Below are 19,130 nucleotides of genomic sequence, written 5' to 3'. Positions count from 1 at the left end.
TATAAATGATGATGTCATCTAAGTGTGAAAATGGATCGTGGAAATTTGAAGACAAAAAAATTCTTGTTCCTTAGACTCTATACTAGCAAAATATGCAAAAAAAATCAATTTTTACAAGAAAATCCAACGGAATTACACAAAACACCGTACTATTAAGGGAGGAGTTGACACGCTTTGACTTGACATAAACCTTGAAGTAGCAACCTGTAGGCCTACTGTATTTAGTGTAAACACTCTCATTTGGTTACAATCAGTCTCTCGTTCAGAGGTTTAGGTCATGAGGTTTACTTGCCATGTCTATGCCCTAACAGATTTGCTCACCAAGAGGATGTAGTGTAGAAGAAAAAAGTGTAAAGTGTCTATTAATTTACTCTCAAGTAATGATCATACTAGTGGGATCCTTGGCAACCGCTCTTTATAATGGGGTTATTATGTGAATACAGTCAAAACAGATTTGCAAATTGTGATGAAATTAGCACATTTTCTGTATGAATTATGCTGCCATGGTTTATAGCCATGACATCACAAATCAGCAGTGCCAGTCCTTCTCGCCTCCACCAGGTGGAGTAAAACTCAATACTATGTCTGTGGTTGCTGTCGACCCATGCTGGACACGAGCCACAGGCTCTCACACCCAGTCATTCGAAACAGCCTGGATGTCCTTTTGGTAGGTGTGTCTGTCCCAGGCTGAGGCTAGAAGATGAGAGGGAGAAGGATTTACAAAAAACATGGAAGATAAGTTGAGAGACTATATTCCTTTATTTGGTTAAGGGACACCATAGGTTAAGCAGGGACGTAGTTTGAAGGTATGGCTATGTATTTCAGCTTTGAATTGCACCATGAATGTACCTAACTGTGAAGTTGGAATTCAGTTACAACCTAGAGACTTACCTCTTTCCCTGCAGTGAAATGTGGTCGTAACAGTTTAGTCGCAGACCATAATCAGATAAGTTTTTAGATGATTCACTGCCTTTGGTGCATCTAAGCAAGACACTGAAAGTGAAGAATTCCCGGTAATTTTTGTCCCCATTCTGCTGAAGTTGGGCTTTTTTCAGTCCCCCTGACTTGTTTAAATAAACAGCTGACAACATGCGTCAGCACACTGTCTGAGGTCAGCAGCCAGAGCAGGTGCAGCACCTGCCCGATGAGTCATACTTATTCAGTATGCGGGACTTGACCAAGCTATTCAGAGCACAGGTATGTGCTGCTCAGTTCCTCCTCGGAGCCGAGTGAGACCTCAAGAGCACAGGGCTGAAAGTGTCCAGGCACTGTGCCTGAATTTAGGCATGGGCCGGTACGTTTAAGATTTGAAAATAGGCAATTAGACTACAGTTTGTATGACGTCCTCATAAATGTCTGATAACTTCAGGCACAGGAATGTTCCTGGCTTTAAGCCCTGCGAGCAAAGGTAGCCTACTGACACGGTGCCTCTTCAATACACCATAACAACCGTAATGGGTAGTTACAGGACGGGTCTAAAGCCAGTAGGGGCACCGCTGGGGGGGTTAGGACGATTCTAAGGGCACAGCATTGACAGGGGGCCCCCAGAGAGAGAGGGGGGGATGTTGAGAATTATTGTCTGTCATAGGGCCCACATTTTCTAGCAGCGCCCTTGCCAGTAGCTAACCTCAAACAAGGCCTTTACACAAGTCGTTCTTGGCCATGAGAACTAGTTTCAGGGTGGGAGAATGAAGTGGCCCAAGACAGTAGTGGCTCCCAGGTCTCCTCTGTAAGTCTCCACTCTTTTCCTGCCCTTAGCCACTTAGACTGGACTCATCATTAGTAGCAAAATGTTACACATAAAGAAACATAGCATTGCATAGCAACACACAAACACAAACGTGCACACACACACACACACACACACACACACAAATGTGCATTAATCAACACACAAAAGTCAGTCCACTGATCTCTGAGACCCTACAAGCAGGAGAGCACCACAGGAGCAGTCATAATAAAGGCGATTGATACAGTAACATTCCAGACAGAAGATTAACAGAGACTTTCAGGAGCCAGAATCCTGATACACAGCAAGGGCTCACAATATGCAAGGGCTAAGCTGAGACGGATAGGCGCACATCGTAATAAATTCGAAAAGACTGTTGGGCTTTGCCTTTGGTGCTTGTTCAAGGTTGCATGTCGCTGGCCAGTCTTGTGGCTGTTTAGAGCCGCTTTATGGCACAAGATGGAACACAGACACCCAGGGCAGAGAGACAGCTCAGCATCTGGCCTTACATTTATTCCGTGACCTTGACTGAAAGACAGAAGATCGAAATGAGAGAAAATAATGAAGTAGAGATGGTGAGAGGCAAGGGGAAGGATTGAGAAGAGAACACGAGAGCAAGAAAGAGAGGAGAAAAGGTAGATGCTTCACAATTCATTATCTCATTCATCTGGCTAGTTGAGATTGATGCACAGGTTTTGGCATTACTCACACCATACTGCTGGTGCGGGTGACACTCGAGTCATGCGGGCGTCAGGAAGGACTGTGTATGGGCAGGTAGGAGGTGTGTGCATGAGAACTGCCATATGGCACCTCACTGATCCTCTTTTGTGTGTCCATGTCACCCTCTAAGATATGATCATTTCCTCCCGTGATTGATTAGGTTCTGTAATCGGTGGGAAAGGAAGGCAGAGAGATTCTATGTTTTGTGCAGAAATTTATTATATTTGCCTCTCCCATAAATTGTGTGTGTGTGTATGCATATGAATTAGAGTGGAGGTGTGTTGTGTGTGTGTGTGTGTGTGTGTGTGTGTGTGTGTGTGTCTGCTGCAGTAAGTCAGTGAATGCAGAGGAACTCATCTCTCTCTCTCTCTCTCTCTCTCTCTCTTCCTCTTGTTCTGCTTTGTAGAGCACATACTCCTATATCTCTGTGTGTGTGTGTGTGTGTGTGTGTGTGTGTGTGTGTGTGTGTGTGTCTGTGTCTGTGCGTTCTTACAAGCACTGCCTGGGCATAAGACCTGTGATAGAGAAAAATTGCAGCAGCACTGGGAAGCCTTCCAGGAAAAGACGAGAAAGAGACTCTTCAGCTGTGAGAGGAGAGAGAGAGAGAGAGAGAGAGAGAGAGAGAGGGGAGAGAGAGTGCTGCAGGACCGTGCCCCAGCCTGAAAAGTTTGCTCACAACTGCACCACTGCAGCCTCGCTCCACCCGTGGCCAAAACGACACTCACAACTGCACCACTGCAGTCTCCTCCACGCTGCCAAAAGTCAAAACAGTAAAAGCATCCCAGCCCCACAACCTCACTGTCCCACACAAGCATATTACACAGTGTAACATCCATTAATATTTGATCATTTTTCTGTATGATAGCAAGTATGAGTGTTTAGTTACTGTGACTAGGCTACCTGATCTCTTGACAGAAATACATACATGAATGGTCTGTTAGTTTTATAGGTGTATGACATTTGAATGACTAAAAATCATAATGTTCTATTTAACTAATCTTTAAACACAGATATCTTCATCCTCAACTTCAATTTCATGTTTCCTGACAGTTATTCTGGTTTCTGTTGCTCATTTATGCATTAAAATACATTCATACACTATGGCATATAGTTAAAATTAAAATTAAAATGTATTTATATAGCACATTATCATACACAATGTGACATCTTTACAACATTACCTCAATAGATTGAGGACTTTCACTACATGCTGCTAATAAATGTCAAACCAAGATTACAAGTAGCCTATAACAAATCACAAAAATACCCTTGAATGATAGTTATTATAGTGCATTATATTTCATGTTAATCGTCAAAAGCTGATTACATTACATTACATTACATTACAGCTGTAATCAAAAGATCAAACTGACCAGATGTGACCCTACCCCCCACACACACACACACCAAAACCTCTTTCCATAAATAGAACATGAACCTAGAGGAACCAATCATAAATAAGATATCAGCAATATAACCATATTTGCAAGAGAAGCAAAATGTGTTGAATGGTGACTAGCAGTGGCCAGCCACCCAGAGCTGACCGAGAGAAAAAGTTTTCCAGACGTGGCTTCTTACCTCCCCTCTCCTTCTCAACTCCATCAAAAAGTCCTAGAAACAAGGAAAACACAAGAAGAGGGAAAAAAAGTCAGAGAAAAAAAGAAAAACTAGGCGTCAATGAATGACAAAGGGTTAAGTCATAATGAAGCGATCGACTGCAGTCCAGCAGAGAAGAAAAGCAAGTGACAAAAAGGGACAGAAGAAGAAGAATTCAGGTGACATGGAGGGAAGTGTGAGTGAGAAAGCACGTCCCCGGATATAGCTTTTCTTTCATGTGCACTGCAACCCGTTCCATGAGGAGATTCTTCAACCCCCCCCTCTCTCTCTGATATCTGTTCTTTTGACCTATTTCATCTGAGAGTCCGTATTTCAACAGTATTCAGGTCGTGTCAGGATCGAATGAACAAATCCAAATCCCTGCCACACCTTCCCTCTCCTCTCCTCTCCTCTCCTCTCTTTGACTACACAGGTGAGACAACCCGTTTCCATAGACTAAAAACACACACACACACACACACACTGCTTCTTTTGCAGTTTTGGCTTAATGATTCGTTGCAGAGGCACAAGGAGTTTAACAGACATGGTTTAATACACAGACCCCTGTTACTGTAGGCATCAGCTCTGTTTCACTTAATGCAACCACACACACACACACACACACACACACGCCATTCAACCATTTATGGGCAGGTACGTTTCCCAACCCCAACCCAACTCACTTATCTATTTCCATGTCACTCTACTCCTCCTGCCTCCCTGCCTCTTTCACTCTGGCCTTCTGGGAAGCTTCTTCTGCAGTTTTGGCTTAATGATTCGTTGCAGAGGCACAAGGAGTTTAACAGACAGGGTTTAATACACAGACCCCTGTTACTGTAGACGTCAGCTCTGTTTCACTTAATGCTACCACACACACACACACACACACACACACACACACACACACACACACAGACACACACACACACACACACACACACACACACACACACACAGACACACACACACACACTGCTTCTTCTGCAGTTTTGGCTTAATGATTCGTCGGGTCCTGGGAACTGAGGCTAGATGACTCAACAGATACTGTATGTAATAGCTGATCTCTCTTCCTCTCTCACCTTGTGTGTATATGTGTTTAGGATACAGTATATTTCACAGTAAATAAAGTAATTACATACATTCACGTTTACTATTCACTTGCACTTGTGTGCACATACACACATGTACATACACACACACACACACACATGCATGCACTCACACACCAACACATACAAACACTCTCTCACACACACACACACACACACACACACACACACACACACACACACACACACACACACACACACACACACACACACGTGTGTCCATTAGGTCGTCTCCAGGTGCAGATTGCCCTGACTCAGGAAAATCGGACACTCTGCAATAGGAAGGGAAAGGAGGATCCCACCCCTCCCCCACCTCCCCTCGTACCATTCTATCAATAACACCCTGAGAAAATGAGAGAGATTTAGGGAGAGAGACGGTGTCCATTAGGTCGCCTCCCAGGTGCAGATTGCCCTGAGAGAAAATCGGAGTCATAAAGGAAAGGACTCCACCCTCTCACCTCCTGGCGTACCATTCTATCAATAACACCCTGAGAAAATGAGAGAGCGAGGGAGAGAGAGAGCGAGGGAGAGAGAGAAATGCAGAGTCATAAGAAACTCAACTCTGGCAATCCATCATGAGAAGAGAATGATAGAAGCACTGCCAGAGAGAGAGAGAGAGAGAAAAAGAGAGAGAGGAGAAAAAGGGGGTGGGAAGAGAGAGAGAGGGAAGAGGTAGCCTTCAAAGTCACAGTCACTTTGCAGGTGATTGCACCTGCTAACAAATGCTACCGCTTACATCCTCATAAAAATCCCCCACTGTGGCTGTTTGCTACTGCCAACTGTTTATTTACACTGTATGTTTCTGTCCTCTACCTCCCTCATGATCGCCCGTACACTGAACACTAGTGGGATGTTATAGCCTCACACTGCAAACGTCACCCCACAGGACTGTGCCGTACACATGTCCCGTCTGTAGGCGGTGACTCGGGCGGGTGTAAACTGTGTTAAAAAAAAAAACCTCACGAGGTCCCAATGGGGTGCCCTCCCCACTGCCTGCCTCAAACCTGCATTGCAGAACTTCCTCTTGAGCCCCAGTAACACTGGCTGACAAAACTGCCTGAGTCTGCAAACGCACCTCTGAGAGATAGAGGGAGGGAGGGGGAGAGAGAGAGAGGGAGAGTGAGAGAGGACGAGAGAGGAATAGGGGAGGGAGGGAGGGATAGGCAGAGCAGAGGAGCAGAGAAAAGTTGAGTGAGAGCCAGATTCTGGCTTTTCTGTGAGAGAGAGAGAGTGAGAAAGAGAGAGAGAGAGAGAGAGAGACGCTACGGTAGCCTCTTGCCTGCTGCTACTGCTGGGAGGAGCCGGTTGGACTCATCCCATCCATGAGCCCAGGAGCCATCAGGTCTGCGGCTGACATCCTCTGCCGTCCGCAGCGCTCCGTCCAGGAACACACGCACGCACGCACGCACGCACGCACGCACGCACGCAGAGATAGAGACACAGGGAGAGGGAACGTCTCGGAGTGGAGCGGAGTGGAGCACTGGCTGGTCTTTCCCTGGATACCGTCTGACTGCCCTCTCTCCTTCAGCCGGCTGACTGCCCTCTCTCCTTCAGCCTGCTGACTGCCCTCTGCCTGGACATACTCACCTGCGCAGTGAAAAAGGTACACACACACTCACTCACACACAAACACACACACACACACACGCACGCACACACACACACACACACACACACACACACACACACACACACACACACACAAGCACACCCATGCACCAGCACACACTCATACACATATGCATAAACTCACACACACACGCCGCACACACTCATACACATAAACTCACACACACACACAGAGTCAGACTAACACATACAGTGTGTTCTGGTGTTCTGTCTACGTCTTTGCACAGGCTCGGCATACTGATCAGAAAGAGTCCTCTCTCTGGAGCTCTAGCTCTATATAGTTGGTGTGGTAGCATTTAGTTTAACTGATAAGCTTCTCTCTCTCTCTCTCTCTCTCTCATCCGTGTCCTGCTCCTCCATCAGATCACCCACCATCCACCCTTCCACTAACTTCTACCTTCTCCCCCCTGACAGGGCTGTTGTAAGGGGTCAGAAGCTAGCCAGACGGAATCAGGCCAGACGGAACCTGGTCCACTACCAGAGCCAGACGGAACACGGAACACATACAGGCATCACAAAGGCTCTGGCAGCGCCTCTCGCTTGGAACTTTCAGCGTCACAACTCTTATTGCGAAAAAGGGAATTGGGACCAAACGCTACCAGCGACAGAGCCTGGTGTGGAACGTCCAGCCGAAGCGGTACAGGACGTGGACGCAGACACGCAGCCATGGAGGCCAGGAGTACCGGTGTCCAGCCCCGGAGCACGCTGTTCTCAACCCGCCTGAAGACCAGTCTGCTAGTCACACTCATCCTGGGTAAGACTTGATGTCACCACTCACTGGATCTCACTCATCCACTTCCACTGTCCCAAGTTGATAAGTAGATTTTACTGTGCATTCTCTCTCTCTCTCTCTCTCTATATATATATATATATATATATATGTCTTTCTCTCTCTCACTATCTCTCTCTCTCATTTTCTGTTGTGGTTTGTACCTTCTCATGTACACTTCTGACACAAACACACAGACACACAGACACAGGTACACACACACACACACACACACACACACACACACACACACACACACACACACAGTGCAGCCAAAATAAATCCTAAAGAGCACTGATTGCATTAGGAATCTGATCTCTCTTCTTGTTTTTTTCTGTGGCGTAGCTGTTGGTGCATGTCTTGTACAGTTGTTTCTCTGTATTTTACATGGAGTGTCATACCTGATGCAGTGTTTCATGGTGATGCAACAGCTTGTAGCGCAGTTCCCAGTATAATCTCTCTTGGATGTCACTGCAATGTCACGGTTGTAATGCTACTGTGTTCAAGTAAATATAAGCATATGTTGCTTTGAACGCGTGTGTGTGTTTGTATGTCTGTGTGTGTGTGTGTGTTTGTGTGTGTGTGTGTGTGTGTGTGTGTGTGTGTGTGTGTGTGTGTGTGTGTGTGTGTGTTTGTGTGTGTGTGTGTGTGTGTGTGTATATGTTTGTTTGTATTATCTCTGTGTGTGTGTGTTTGTGTGTTATCTGTGAGCGTGTGTGTGTGTGTGTGTGTGTGTGTGTGTGTGTGTGTGTGTGTGTGTGTGTTTGTCCGTGTTAGCTGTGTGTGTGTGAGCAAGTGTGTGTGTGTGTGTGTGTGTGTGTGTGTGTGTGTGTGTGTGTGTGTGTTTGTCCGTGTTAGCTGTGTGTGTGTGAGCATGTGTGTGTGTGTGTGTACGCACTCCCTCTCACCCCACTCCCAGACCCAACCCTAGACCTGTCAGGCTTTGCCTCAGATTGAGCTGTGGTCCTGTGCGCCTCCAGGAGTCTGGCATCTGACATGTCTGGCAGCAGCAGCAGCAGAATCAGCTGTAAATGGGACATGGTGGATCTACTGCGTGTGCTGTAGGGGGGGCCAGCACAGGAATAACAATGCGCTGCAGTGAGCAGCCTCCTCAGGCTCCGGCCCGCGCTGTTGTCATATACGCAGGTGCCCCACATGAGCTCACTGGGTCTGCGGATCCAGATGCGTGATATCAGAACTCAGGGTAGAATTTGGATTTTTAAAGAGGGAGATAGCGTTTGTGAAAGGTTGCTGTGTGTATGTGTGCAGGTGTTTTGGGAGATATTTAAGGTAATGCAGCATCTTTAGTATCCTAAACGTGATATGGACAAAAAGATGGAGGTATCTGTTGTCATTTCAGCCTGTATTTAGAATTACGCTCTTTGCCATATGGAAAAAAGACATTGCGTCATGTAGCATCAGATAGAGATGAGCGGTGGCTGGATTTATCACATTGGGACAATGTAGGTTATAGAGAACCATATAGCACCACACTGCATGCTGAAAGACTATCAGTGGAACTTTGTGATGTGAAGTGGCTGTCAGAAGGCTCTGTGGGAAGCAGAAGATCATGTGGGAGTGGGAATACATAAAAAAATATGTGGTTGACGACCCCCCACTCTGACATGCACACAGCACACAAGGCTATGACTCAAAACAGGATATTATAATAAAAATAAAAATAATAATAATAATCATCATCATCATCATATACTGTGTTTATATTCATGTCATATCTAATTGAATAATTTAGCTTTGTTTATGGCCATATAACTAGTAATATGGCCATAAATTTGTCATTTTTAATGCAACACAAATTACAAAATAGATGGCATGTAAAACAGGTGACACATAGTAAAATATAAAAACAAGACAGTCTCTTTTGACACTAGTAGGCTATCTGTTTTGTGTCTTTTTATGCTGTTGACAGACTGTTGATGGAAAGCACCATTAAGGAATGTTGATCTAAATCTAGCAAGCACATGACCTCAAAGGCATGCATACACCACCGGCAGTTCAGTTAACTGATGAACTGATGGTTTCTGGTTGGTAAATGAATAGTTAGCACTATAGTGCAATTAATCTCCCCTACACACACAACATGTTCATCTGCTCCCCTCATGACCGCATACCTAGTTACCTGTGTGAGTTGTGTGTGTGTGTGTGTGTGTGAGTGTGTGTGTGTGTGTGTGTGTATGTGTGTGTCTGTGTGTGTGTGTGTGCGTGTGCGTGTGTGTGTGCGTGTTGGCGTGTATAGACCCCCTCCTGTCAGACAACACGAAGCTGCACTGTGAGATCATGCACACACACACACACACACACACACACACACACACACACACACACACACACACACACACACTCACACACACACACACACAAGGAAAAGTGTGTAAGGCCATTCTGAATGTCAGCGGACAGCTGGGTAAATGGACATCCATCTGCCTGGATCAGATTTACTCTCACACGCTTGCTGCCAACTGCATCACCAATCAAAAAAGCATATGATCAACCACACACTCCCCACCCACACACATACACATCCCACCACACACACATGCTTACACACACACACACACACACACACACACACACACACACATGCACACACACGTGCACACACACACACACACACGTGCACACACACACTCACACACACACACACACACACACACACACACACACACACACACACACACACACACACACACTCTCATAACGTGTACAAACAATATTTGGAGATCAAGCCTATAACCTTGTGGTTTGGAGAGGATCAGCTTGTCTCTTTGACATGTGGACATGTGGTTAAGGATTTAGGTCACTGGCCCCAGTAAAGGTATTAGCAGACCCTAGGCCCCAGCTGTGGCGCAACTGGCTGGGGCACCTGCACCGTACGCCGGCGACCCGGGTTCGATTCCCACCCCGTGGTCCTTTCCGGATCCCGCCCCTGCTCTCTTTCCCATTCACTTTCTGTCACTCTCCACTGCCCTATAATTAAAGGCATAAAAAGCCCAAAAATATACTAAAAAAAAAGGTATTAGCAGACCCTTTTACAGTCACATGACCTTTAAATGGGACCAAAACACTCACCATAACAAACCCTGTGCCACCAAAAGCTAGAGTGTTCATTTGTTTGTCAGTGTACTGTATGTGTTTATTTCTGATAGTTTCACATTTTTAGCTACGCCCCATCCTGGGTCTTTTGGGGACACTCAGCTTATACATTAGGGAGACAGTCCAAGTCCACAGGCCCCAAGGCCCTGGCCAGTGTACACACGCTGGGTGTCTTGTGACTTGTCATCTCTTGAGGAGTGTGGTCCCCTAAGTCGCACCAATGAGGACAGACATTGGTGGGAATAACAGCATATAGGTAAATATTGAATGGATTGGATCTTGGAGTCGGGATAATTGGTGTCAGTCTACTGAGGGCTAAGTTCTGGCCTGACAGACCCAAATAAGAATTAGTATTCATAAGTATTCATAATCATCATCGTCATCATCATATCATTATCATCATCATCATCATCATCATCATCATCATTATAATCGTCAGCAGCAGCATCCACATTTAGTGTATATTGTTTGCTATTACAGTAGTGGCTGTTCATTGCAGCTGTTTAGTGATTTTCTCCGAGAAAAACGTTTTTTATATTATTCCAAGTAGGCAGAGAAGGCTTCATGAGAAATTTGTTGGACAACACCCACCTCCCCACCCACACACACACACAAACACTTGTCTTGTTTGACTAGCTCTGCTCAACAGTGTGGGCTTAGCACGTTAGATCCCATCACACCATCTCATTCTGCAACCTCAGCCCTTTTTCTCATTCACTCAAGCCCCCTCTAAAGAGTGTTTATGGTGGGACTGAACCCCTGAATAGCCTCATCTGGCAGCTAGTTAGACGCCATGGGCTGAATCGGTGCTTGTATGCTTGTGTTGATATAATGACATTAGTCCAGCCTTCAGATCTTTGCAACACTATTTTTGCATTATTTTTGATTACACATTGCATTGCTCTTATCAGCCTGTATCGATATAACTCAGAGGCAAAAATAAGCTGTGCGATTTTAAAAACAACGTGTGTCATGAGTTTACAAGCGGTGACAAGCCATAAGTCACATGTCATATTTCACTGCAAGCATGCATATTCATGTAACATCTCCCGGCATTTCCTGGTTCCACATGAGCCACAACTACAAATGGGCTCCTCCTCCCTCTCTCTGCTGGGTTCTCTCTAGCATCCATGGGCTCGCTTCGGCTCCTCACCTCTCAGACGAACTGACTGCAGGGGCACCCGCCCCACCAGCTGATTCAGTCTTCCACATTAAAGAGAGAGAGAGACAGAGAAAGAGAGAAAGAGAGAAAGAGAGAGAGACAGAGAGAGAGAGAGACAGAGAGGAATTGAAGGACAGAGAGAGAGGGACACAGAGAGAGGGTGAGGAGGAGAGACAGAGAAGAAGAGCGGAATTGAAGGACAGAGAGAGAGGATGAGAGGGAAAGAGAGGAAGATAGGTAGAGAAAGAGAGAGAGGAAGAGAGAGAGAGATGCTGGTGCAGAAAGAGTGAGAAGTGAGAAGAATAAATAGGGAGAAAAGAGGGGGGAATGGCAGCTGACGAGGGAGGGAGGGGAAGTGTGTGTGTGTGTGTGTGTGTGTGTGTGTGTGTGTCGAGGGGGGCGTAGAGCCTCTCTGTCCTGTGAGGGGGTTTCTGCAGTATTCGTCTGCAGCATGAAAGAGAGGGAGAGGGATTGAGGAGGACGGGTTGAGACAAGCTAACCAGAGAGAGCGAGACAGAGAGGAACAGACGGATGCTGAAGGGGGTAGGAGTAGGGCGTGTTGCGTCTGTAATGTTGCATGCATGCACAGATGTTTTATTGCTACTGCATCTGTGTGTGTGTGTGTGTATGAGAGGGAGAGAGCAAGAGAGAGAAAGAGAGAGAAAGAGTTTGTGGGTGGGTGCCAGTGCCTGCGTTTGTGTGGCACTATGAAACTGTCCCCATCTGACCTTGGCTGATTAATGATGGGTGGCAGAGCTGATGGTTTATGAAAGACAGAGAGAGAGAGAGAGAGAGAGAGAGAGAGAGAGGGGAGGGGGGATGAGAGAATGATTAGCAACGAGGAAACTGGTCAGGTAAACAACTACATTAAGAGACAAACCTTGACATTCCAAGTCAGGATGGCATTCAAGAAACCATAGAATACTCCAATAGAATTCTAAATAACCCAAAGCCTTACTGTAGTTTACTGTTGCAACCCACCCACTCTAGCTGCTGTGTGTCTCCCTGTAAGGTGTGTGGTATGGCCAGGCTCTGGAGATGATCACAGGAAAGATCCCTTACCTGGAGGCGGTCAACGGCAGCACCGTCCTGCTGCCCTGCAAGTACGCCAGCTGTGTTGGCATCCAGGACCTCTTCTTCCAATGGTCCTTCAACGACACCGACCCGGCCAACAGGGTAAGGACCTGTTTCCTCCCCCTGTGTCTGCATCTATTACCCACGATGCCACAGAGTCATGAGAGTGGTCACTGAGTCCACCATCTGGTTGCTGAGTCAGAAACCAGCTGATTTTCCAACTGATGAAACATTTTTCTCATATTCTTTGGGTGATATGTTGATGGTTATGGTTATAGTTATATGATTTAGCAGACGCTTTTGTCCAAAGTGGCTAACAAATAAAAACAATGCAACAGTTAAAAATGAACAGTGAACAGTTTTGACTACATTAAGGAAAATAACAATAATACACAATAATGTCAATGCAATATCAATGATAGCCTAATGAAAATAAACAAATATCATTAGGGCTGTAGTGGAGGCTAAACGCAAGTAAACACTGTATTATACACATTCATAATATGTACACTCATCAACACTCTATGAACAATCTAATACCGCATGGCGCAGTCCACCTGACCACGGTCACAGAATTCATAGTTTACCCACCTCTTATTTTACCACATCCTTGAATATCATAATACCATAACTCATAAGAACTGCTTAATTAATTAAGTGTATGCTGAACAGATGTGAAACACTATTGGCTGTGGAGTGCTTTGGTTTCAATAGGCTATAATTGTTTAATGTTATTGATTGGTCGACTTTTTTACCAAGCAAATCAATAAAGCATCTGCAAGAATGATTAAGCAAAAAGTTCACCAACAACTGTGAAGGAAGTAACACTCACACTCAACCATGAGAAGCCAAGTAATGTATTGAAAGACGTTCAGGGAAATGATGCATGTATACTTTCAACCTAATCTTTCGTTTGACACACAGCTGTGTGACGCTGTGATTAAGGACGAGTTCACAGAGCCTCGACACCTAAACATCTACAAGGACCGGGTGGAGTTTGTAGGCTCCACCAAGGACCAGAATGTCTCCATCTTGCTCTGGAATATCACCTTTGAGGATGGAGGGGTCTACACCTGCTATGGCAAGAACCCCAAAGAGAAGGGCAGATTCCACAATGCCACCTTCACCCTGGTGGTGGTCGATGAACGTATGTGGCTAGGGAGGGGCAAAAATTAGTGGCACAAGATGCTTCAAACCTTGATTACCTATTTCCTTTACAGTAGTGCTTAATTAATTAATACAGTAGACTCTATTTTAGCAATTTAATGTACAGTATATTAATGCATGTTATTACAAGAGGAATGAGGGGTTACGGTTAGAGTTAGTCTTGTAACATATGAACATTCAGATTCAGAGATTCAGATTCAGAGAGTTTTATTTGTCACATACACAGTTATAACAGTATACAACCAGTACCAGTGAACATTTGATATTAAGTACTCTTTTACTTCCCTGTGAAGTGCACACAGTATGATTTTGTATTTATATACAGTTTACTGAGACAATCTTCATAATTGTTTGGGATACACGTTCGTACAAGTTTGTCCTTTAACGTTCTGCTCTGGGTTTCCCTTCCTCCAGTGAAGGTGGTGGATAACAGTCTGGGTATCCTGATCGCCTCTTGTGTGGGAGGCTTCATCGGCCTGCTCGTGTGCTACGCTCTGATAAAGAACTTGACTCTCTTCATTATTGCAAAGTTAGACGAGAAAAAGTAAGTGAACATTAACACAGCACAACACAGAATAACAAGTGAATCCCATTCACGTACACCGTCCTTCAGATGAGACGTTAATCCTGACTCGTTGTGGTCATAAAAGATCCCTTGGCAAGGAGTAGTGATTTCCCCGGTGTCCTGACTAAATTCTCAACATTCTGATCATTCAGTCTGGCCCCCTAATCATCCCCCGGTGGCATTCCTTTCCTTACTCTCCACCTCAAAGCTGGTGTGTGGTGAGCATTAGTCGGCTGTGCATCAGTCAAGTGGGTGCTACACACATTGGTGGTGGTTAGTGAAGTTCTCCCTTCACTGTGAAGCACTTTAGGTGCCTTGAAAAGTGCTATATAAATGCAATGTGTTGGTGTTGACGTTGATGTTGATGTGAATTAAAAGAACATACAATGTGGAAATCCAGTATGTGATGACCACTGAGTGGGATGGCAGATAATGAGTCCCTCCACTCCTGGAGCTGACACAGAATAGCTAATGGTCTTTCAAAATGAACAGGACACAAACCAGTTTGTTGGGGTGGGGGGGGTTTAATTACACATTCAATTTATTTTGACAAAAATCAGGCAAAATGCAACACAAATGTGACCAGAATACTCTGTGATGACAAAAAAGGAATTGATATTCCAGCCTATTTGAGGATAACTTGTTTGCTCTTTCCCTTTCTCTCTCCCTATAATCCTCTCTGTCCTTTTTCTATCTGTGTCTGTGGCTCACAGTAAAGAGTGCCTTGTGACGTCTTCAGGGATCGATAACACAGAAAACGGCCTCTCAGGATCCAAATCGACGCCCAAAGCCACACCAAAGAAAGCCTGAGAGCCTGCATGTATGTAGATTCCCATAGAACAAAAACAAAACAAAACAAAACAAAACAAAACAAAACAAAACAAAACAAAACAAAACAAAACAAAACAAAACAAAACAAAATCATCCAAAACACAGTACCCTCCCTCTTGACTCATACCTCTGCAGAACGATGCCAAATGCAGGAGGGACATGAGACGAGCACCCCCTTCAGGCTAAACACCTCTCCAGTCCTCCTGCTTCCATTTACCACACTAGGCACGAAACATGAAAGCCCACACTGATCCACACTAAGCAATAGGCTACAACCACACCTCCTGTATTTCCACATCGTTTGATTTGTCTAACAGCCTTTCGTGTTGTGGTATCGCTGCTTCTTTTTCCCCTGCAATGTATATGCTTAGAGAACTTCTCTTAGTGCAACATTTTGTTTCTTTTATGGCACCTTATCCTTTCGAGTGCACTAGTGCAAAGGGAAAGTGGATGCCATCTGTGGCTCCTGGTCTAGAACTGTGGTGCTTCTTTTGCAGATGCAGCTATAGGACATATCAACTCATGCTTCTCTCTCAGGTGTATGAATCAATTTGGAGGGAACTCTTCATTTCTGCATATATTTCTATATGCACTTGTGTGGTCGAATGGTACACAGAACCATGTGGGACTGTTTTTCTTATGATAATGTAAAGAAATAGTAATATAGCATATATTTATTTTATGCAAACTATGCTTGAGACAGGGATAAATGTAAGCTATTCATTGTTTTTCTTCTGGGCTGGATAAGGAGCAACCCCCTCTCTATCTCTCTTTCTCTCTCCTAGTTCTTAGTTAAAAACGGTCAGTGAACCTGTCCAATCCTGCACAGGTTCACTTACGCACCTCTCTGACAGGTAAAATATTGTCCCTCCCTCTCTCTCTCTCTCTCTGTCTCTGTCTCTCTCTCTCTCTCTCTCTCTCTCTCTCTCTCTTCTTGCTCATCTGTTTTCCTCACACCATCCCTGAAAGTTGTTTTGCCCTTACCTCAGCTCTTAGCTGGATCGCATGTATTCCCCAGGGAACATCGCAAGTTTGTCTATTGTGGCCCACACGTCCCACAGGCATTAGTTAACTGCTCCCAGGACAGATGTCGACCAGAGCTGTTACTCAGCTGTGCTTCGTTTGTGTCCTTTCGGCCACACTGTGCAGCCACACCCTCTATCGGGAGTCAAGGATAACTCCCTCTGTCTGTGCAGGAACGCTTGGCTAGAGGAATCTGGTTAATGAGATTCCTAAAATAGTCAACATTAGCAGAAGGGCCTGCCTGCTGTGTGGTGGATGCAATAAACTGTTGGTATTCTCTCTTCCCGTACAGTCTATTTTGAGCAGTACAGAGAGGTAATGCAATCCTGTAGCCTTGATGCAGTTGTAATGCAATTGCCAAGGTTACCACAGTGATGTACCATTGAGAGTGCGTGGGCCCCTCAACTCAGTTTTTCATTCTTTCCATACTCTACTACATGCACAACCTGAACTACCCGTTCAGCACTTTTCCTTAGTCACCTATTCTAGGAAGGGGGGCTGAGGTGAAAAATTATGGGGAATGAAGGGCACTGCTTCTGGTTCAGCCCAGGGACATTCTTTATTTTTATGTTTTGCTTGCGATGACAAAAAAAAAAAAAAACACAGGTGCCTGTAAGCGCTTCTATCGCCACCTGCTGGTGGAAAGGACTAAGTAATGCAAACAAATACATGCAAAACATAAACGCTGCAAAAAGAAACAAAAAGAAAATGTTTAAAAAGATGCAAAACTTATAAAAAGGACAGATAAAATACACGCAGATGAATGAACCTGACAATCCCATCCGAAGACCCATGCTCCTTGATAAATGAATGAATCTCTTAAAAGCTACAGTTAACCAATGTATTTTAGCATGTTCTAATGCCAGATTTATAGATACACAAAGCTCCTAACAGTAGAAATATACTTGATGTTTTTTTCACTTGAAACCCAGAATGAATCATATATTACCAACCACGTATTTAGAGGTCGGTTCAAACTTTTTTCATGTCAAAGTAGTTTATGCTTACTAATCATGCTTTACAATAACACATAATTCTGTGTGTGTGTGTGTGTGTGTGTGTGTGTGTGTGTGTCTGTCTGTCGTCTGTCTGTCTGTGTGTATATTGTGTCCTAATAAGTGATGGTGAGTGTGTGATGATGTGTATGAGTGTATGAGAGAGTGTGTAAGTGCATGCATATATCTGCCTATGGCTCACGTGGAGCAGTGTCAGAGAGTCTGCTGTGGATCGTTTAGGGCTGTAATGTACCTGCCAGGGCTTTGATCTGAACTGTTACCTAATTATAATTAACGACAGCTCTGAGAAGCATGCTCTCTGGCCTGTACCCCAGGAGTATCGTATCCAAGCCCACAGAACTGAGTTGGGAGCCCAATGCTCAGTGATGATCCAGCAAAGTGGTACTCATAGGAGGTTTATACCGAGAGCTTGTAAACATGAATGTACACATACATTCACATACATCACATATACACACACACACATTCACACACATATTTCACACACACACACACACACACACACACACACACACACACACACACACACACACTGCACCTACAAACATACATATGCATTACATTTCTGTTTGTAGCTACATTTATGCAACTGCTCAGACCAACTGCTAAATAATTTCCTACAAATGTAAGGTAATGGCAATAACACATTCTGTGCATTGGCGTAAAGAAAAGACAATGGAGTGACAAGGACTAGGAAGCAAAATCAGTCATATATATGGGGACGTCTAAAGTGAGATGCTACTGCAAGACTGGATAGTTCCTACACCTGCAGAACACCTGTGTAAACAGGTCACCCCCAATTATCCCCCTCTCCCTTGAAAAAGGTTTACCACTTTTCAGGTCCCTACTACAGCAAATGATGCCAAGGATGTAGTCCAACAATGACACGCTTGCCTCACAAATGAGACACTTACCCATTTTCTTAAAACATTTTTAAACTGTTGAAACTAATTCCCTGGCATATTTTGTAAAACCAAACTTCAGTCTTGGCATATACTTTGAGGTAGCTGTTAGAAAACTGAAGAAAGTGCAAAAGAAAGCAGAGCAAGTATGTAGTCAGAAGAAACCTCCTTAGCCAGGCTGAATAGCTGTGAGTCTTGAAACAGAAATGTTTGTTGAAACACTTGACTCATCTGTCTGGAATGACAGGTAACATTGGGGCTCATCTGCAGAGCAGCAATAGAACATATGAGCTGATGATAGCATTCAGGCAGGTACTTAATATTTAAATTGGACCAAGTATCGAACCCTGAGGCACCTCCAGTGGAGAGGCACAATTGCTTGGGTATGTCCTAGCATTATGTGAGATTTGGACTCAACAGTTTCTAACATGCCCAATTCAGAGAAACTGCAAATATGTCTGCCTGGAGGATATCCATGGTCAGTAGAAATGACTCATAAAACTAGACTAGGATTAGATGAGTAGCGGAATTATGTTTTTCTAAACTGAGGACACATAAATAAGAGTTCATTCAAGCTGTCATATCTTGCTTCTAGTCTTACCTTTCATACAACAGATACATGTACTCTGGAGCTGAATGACAAAAGCAATGGCATTCAATGTTATTACCCTCTGTAATCTGATCTTCCTTTTCACTTGATCTGTAAAGTTAGCATATTGCTAAC

At 44.6% G+C, this 19,130-nt stretch overlaps 1 protein-coding gene across 1 annotated transcript; it reads left to right on the top strand.

Annotated features, from left to right (window-relative positions):
• The first annotated feature begins 4,395 nt into the window (after window positions 1-4,395).
• On the top strand, window positions 4,396-18,296 carry LOC125290732 (sodium channel subunit beta-4-like). Its single transcript, XM_048237262.1, has 7 exons — window positions 4,396-4,478; window positions 6,683-6,757; window positions 7,198-7,537; window positions 12,841-13,004; window positions 13,827-14,049; window positions 14,484-14,613; window positions 15,348-18,296. The coding sequence occupies exons 3-7, from the start codon at window positions 7,450-7,452 to the stop codon at window positions 15,442-15,444; spliced, it is 702 nt and encodes a 233-aa protein (XP_048093219.1). The 5' UTR covers window positions 4,396-4,478; window positions 6,683-6,757; window positions 7,198-7,449; the 3' UTR covers window positions 15,445-18,296.
• Window positions 18,297-19,130: the final 834 nt, after the last annotated feature.

This window comes from Alosa alosa, chromosome 2 (assembly GCF_017589495.1).
Source record: "Alosa alosa isolate M-15738 ecotype Scorff River chromosome 2, AALO_Geno_1.1, whole genome shotgun sequence".
Classification (NCBI taxonomy): domain Eukaryota; kingdom Metazoa; phylum Chordata; class Actinopteri; order Clupeiformes; family Clupeidae; genus Alosa; species Alosa alosa.
The sequence above is the reverse complement of the archived record's forward strand: the minus strand, read 5'-3'. Positions and strand labels throughout refer to the sequence as shown.

Bases quoted from the DNA above. Each gene is read 5' to 3' on its own strand.
- LOC125290732 (XM_048237262.1), top strand. From the start codon at position 7,450: ATGGAGGCCAGGAGTACCGGTGTCCAGCCCCGGAGCACGCTGTTCTCA. The intron at 13,005-13,826 runs GTAAGGACCTGT...TTTGACACACAG, and splicing joins ACACCGACCCGGCCAACAGG to CTGTGTGACGCTGTGATTAA. The intron at 14,614-15,347 runs GTAAGTGAACAT...TGTGGCTCACAG, and splicing joins GCAAAGTTAGACGAGAAAAA to TAAAGAGTGCCTTGTGACGT.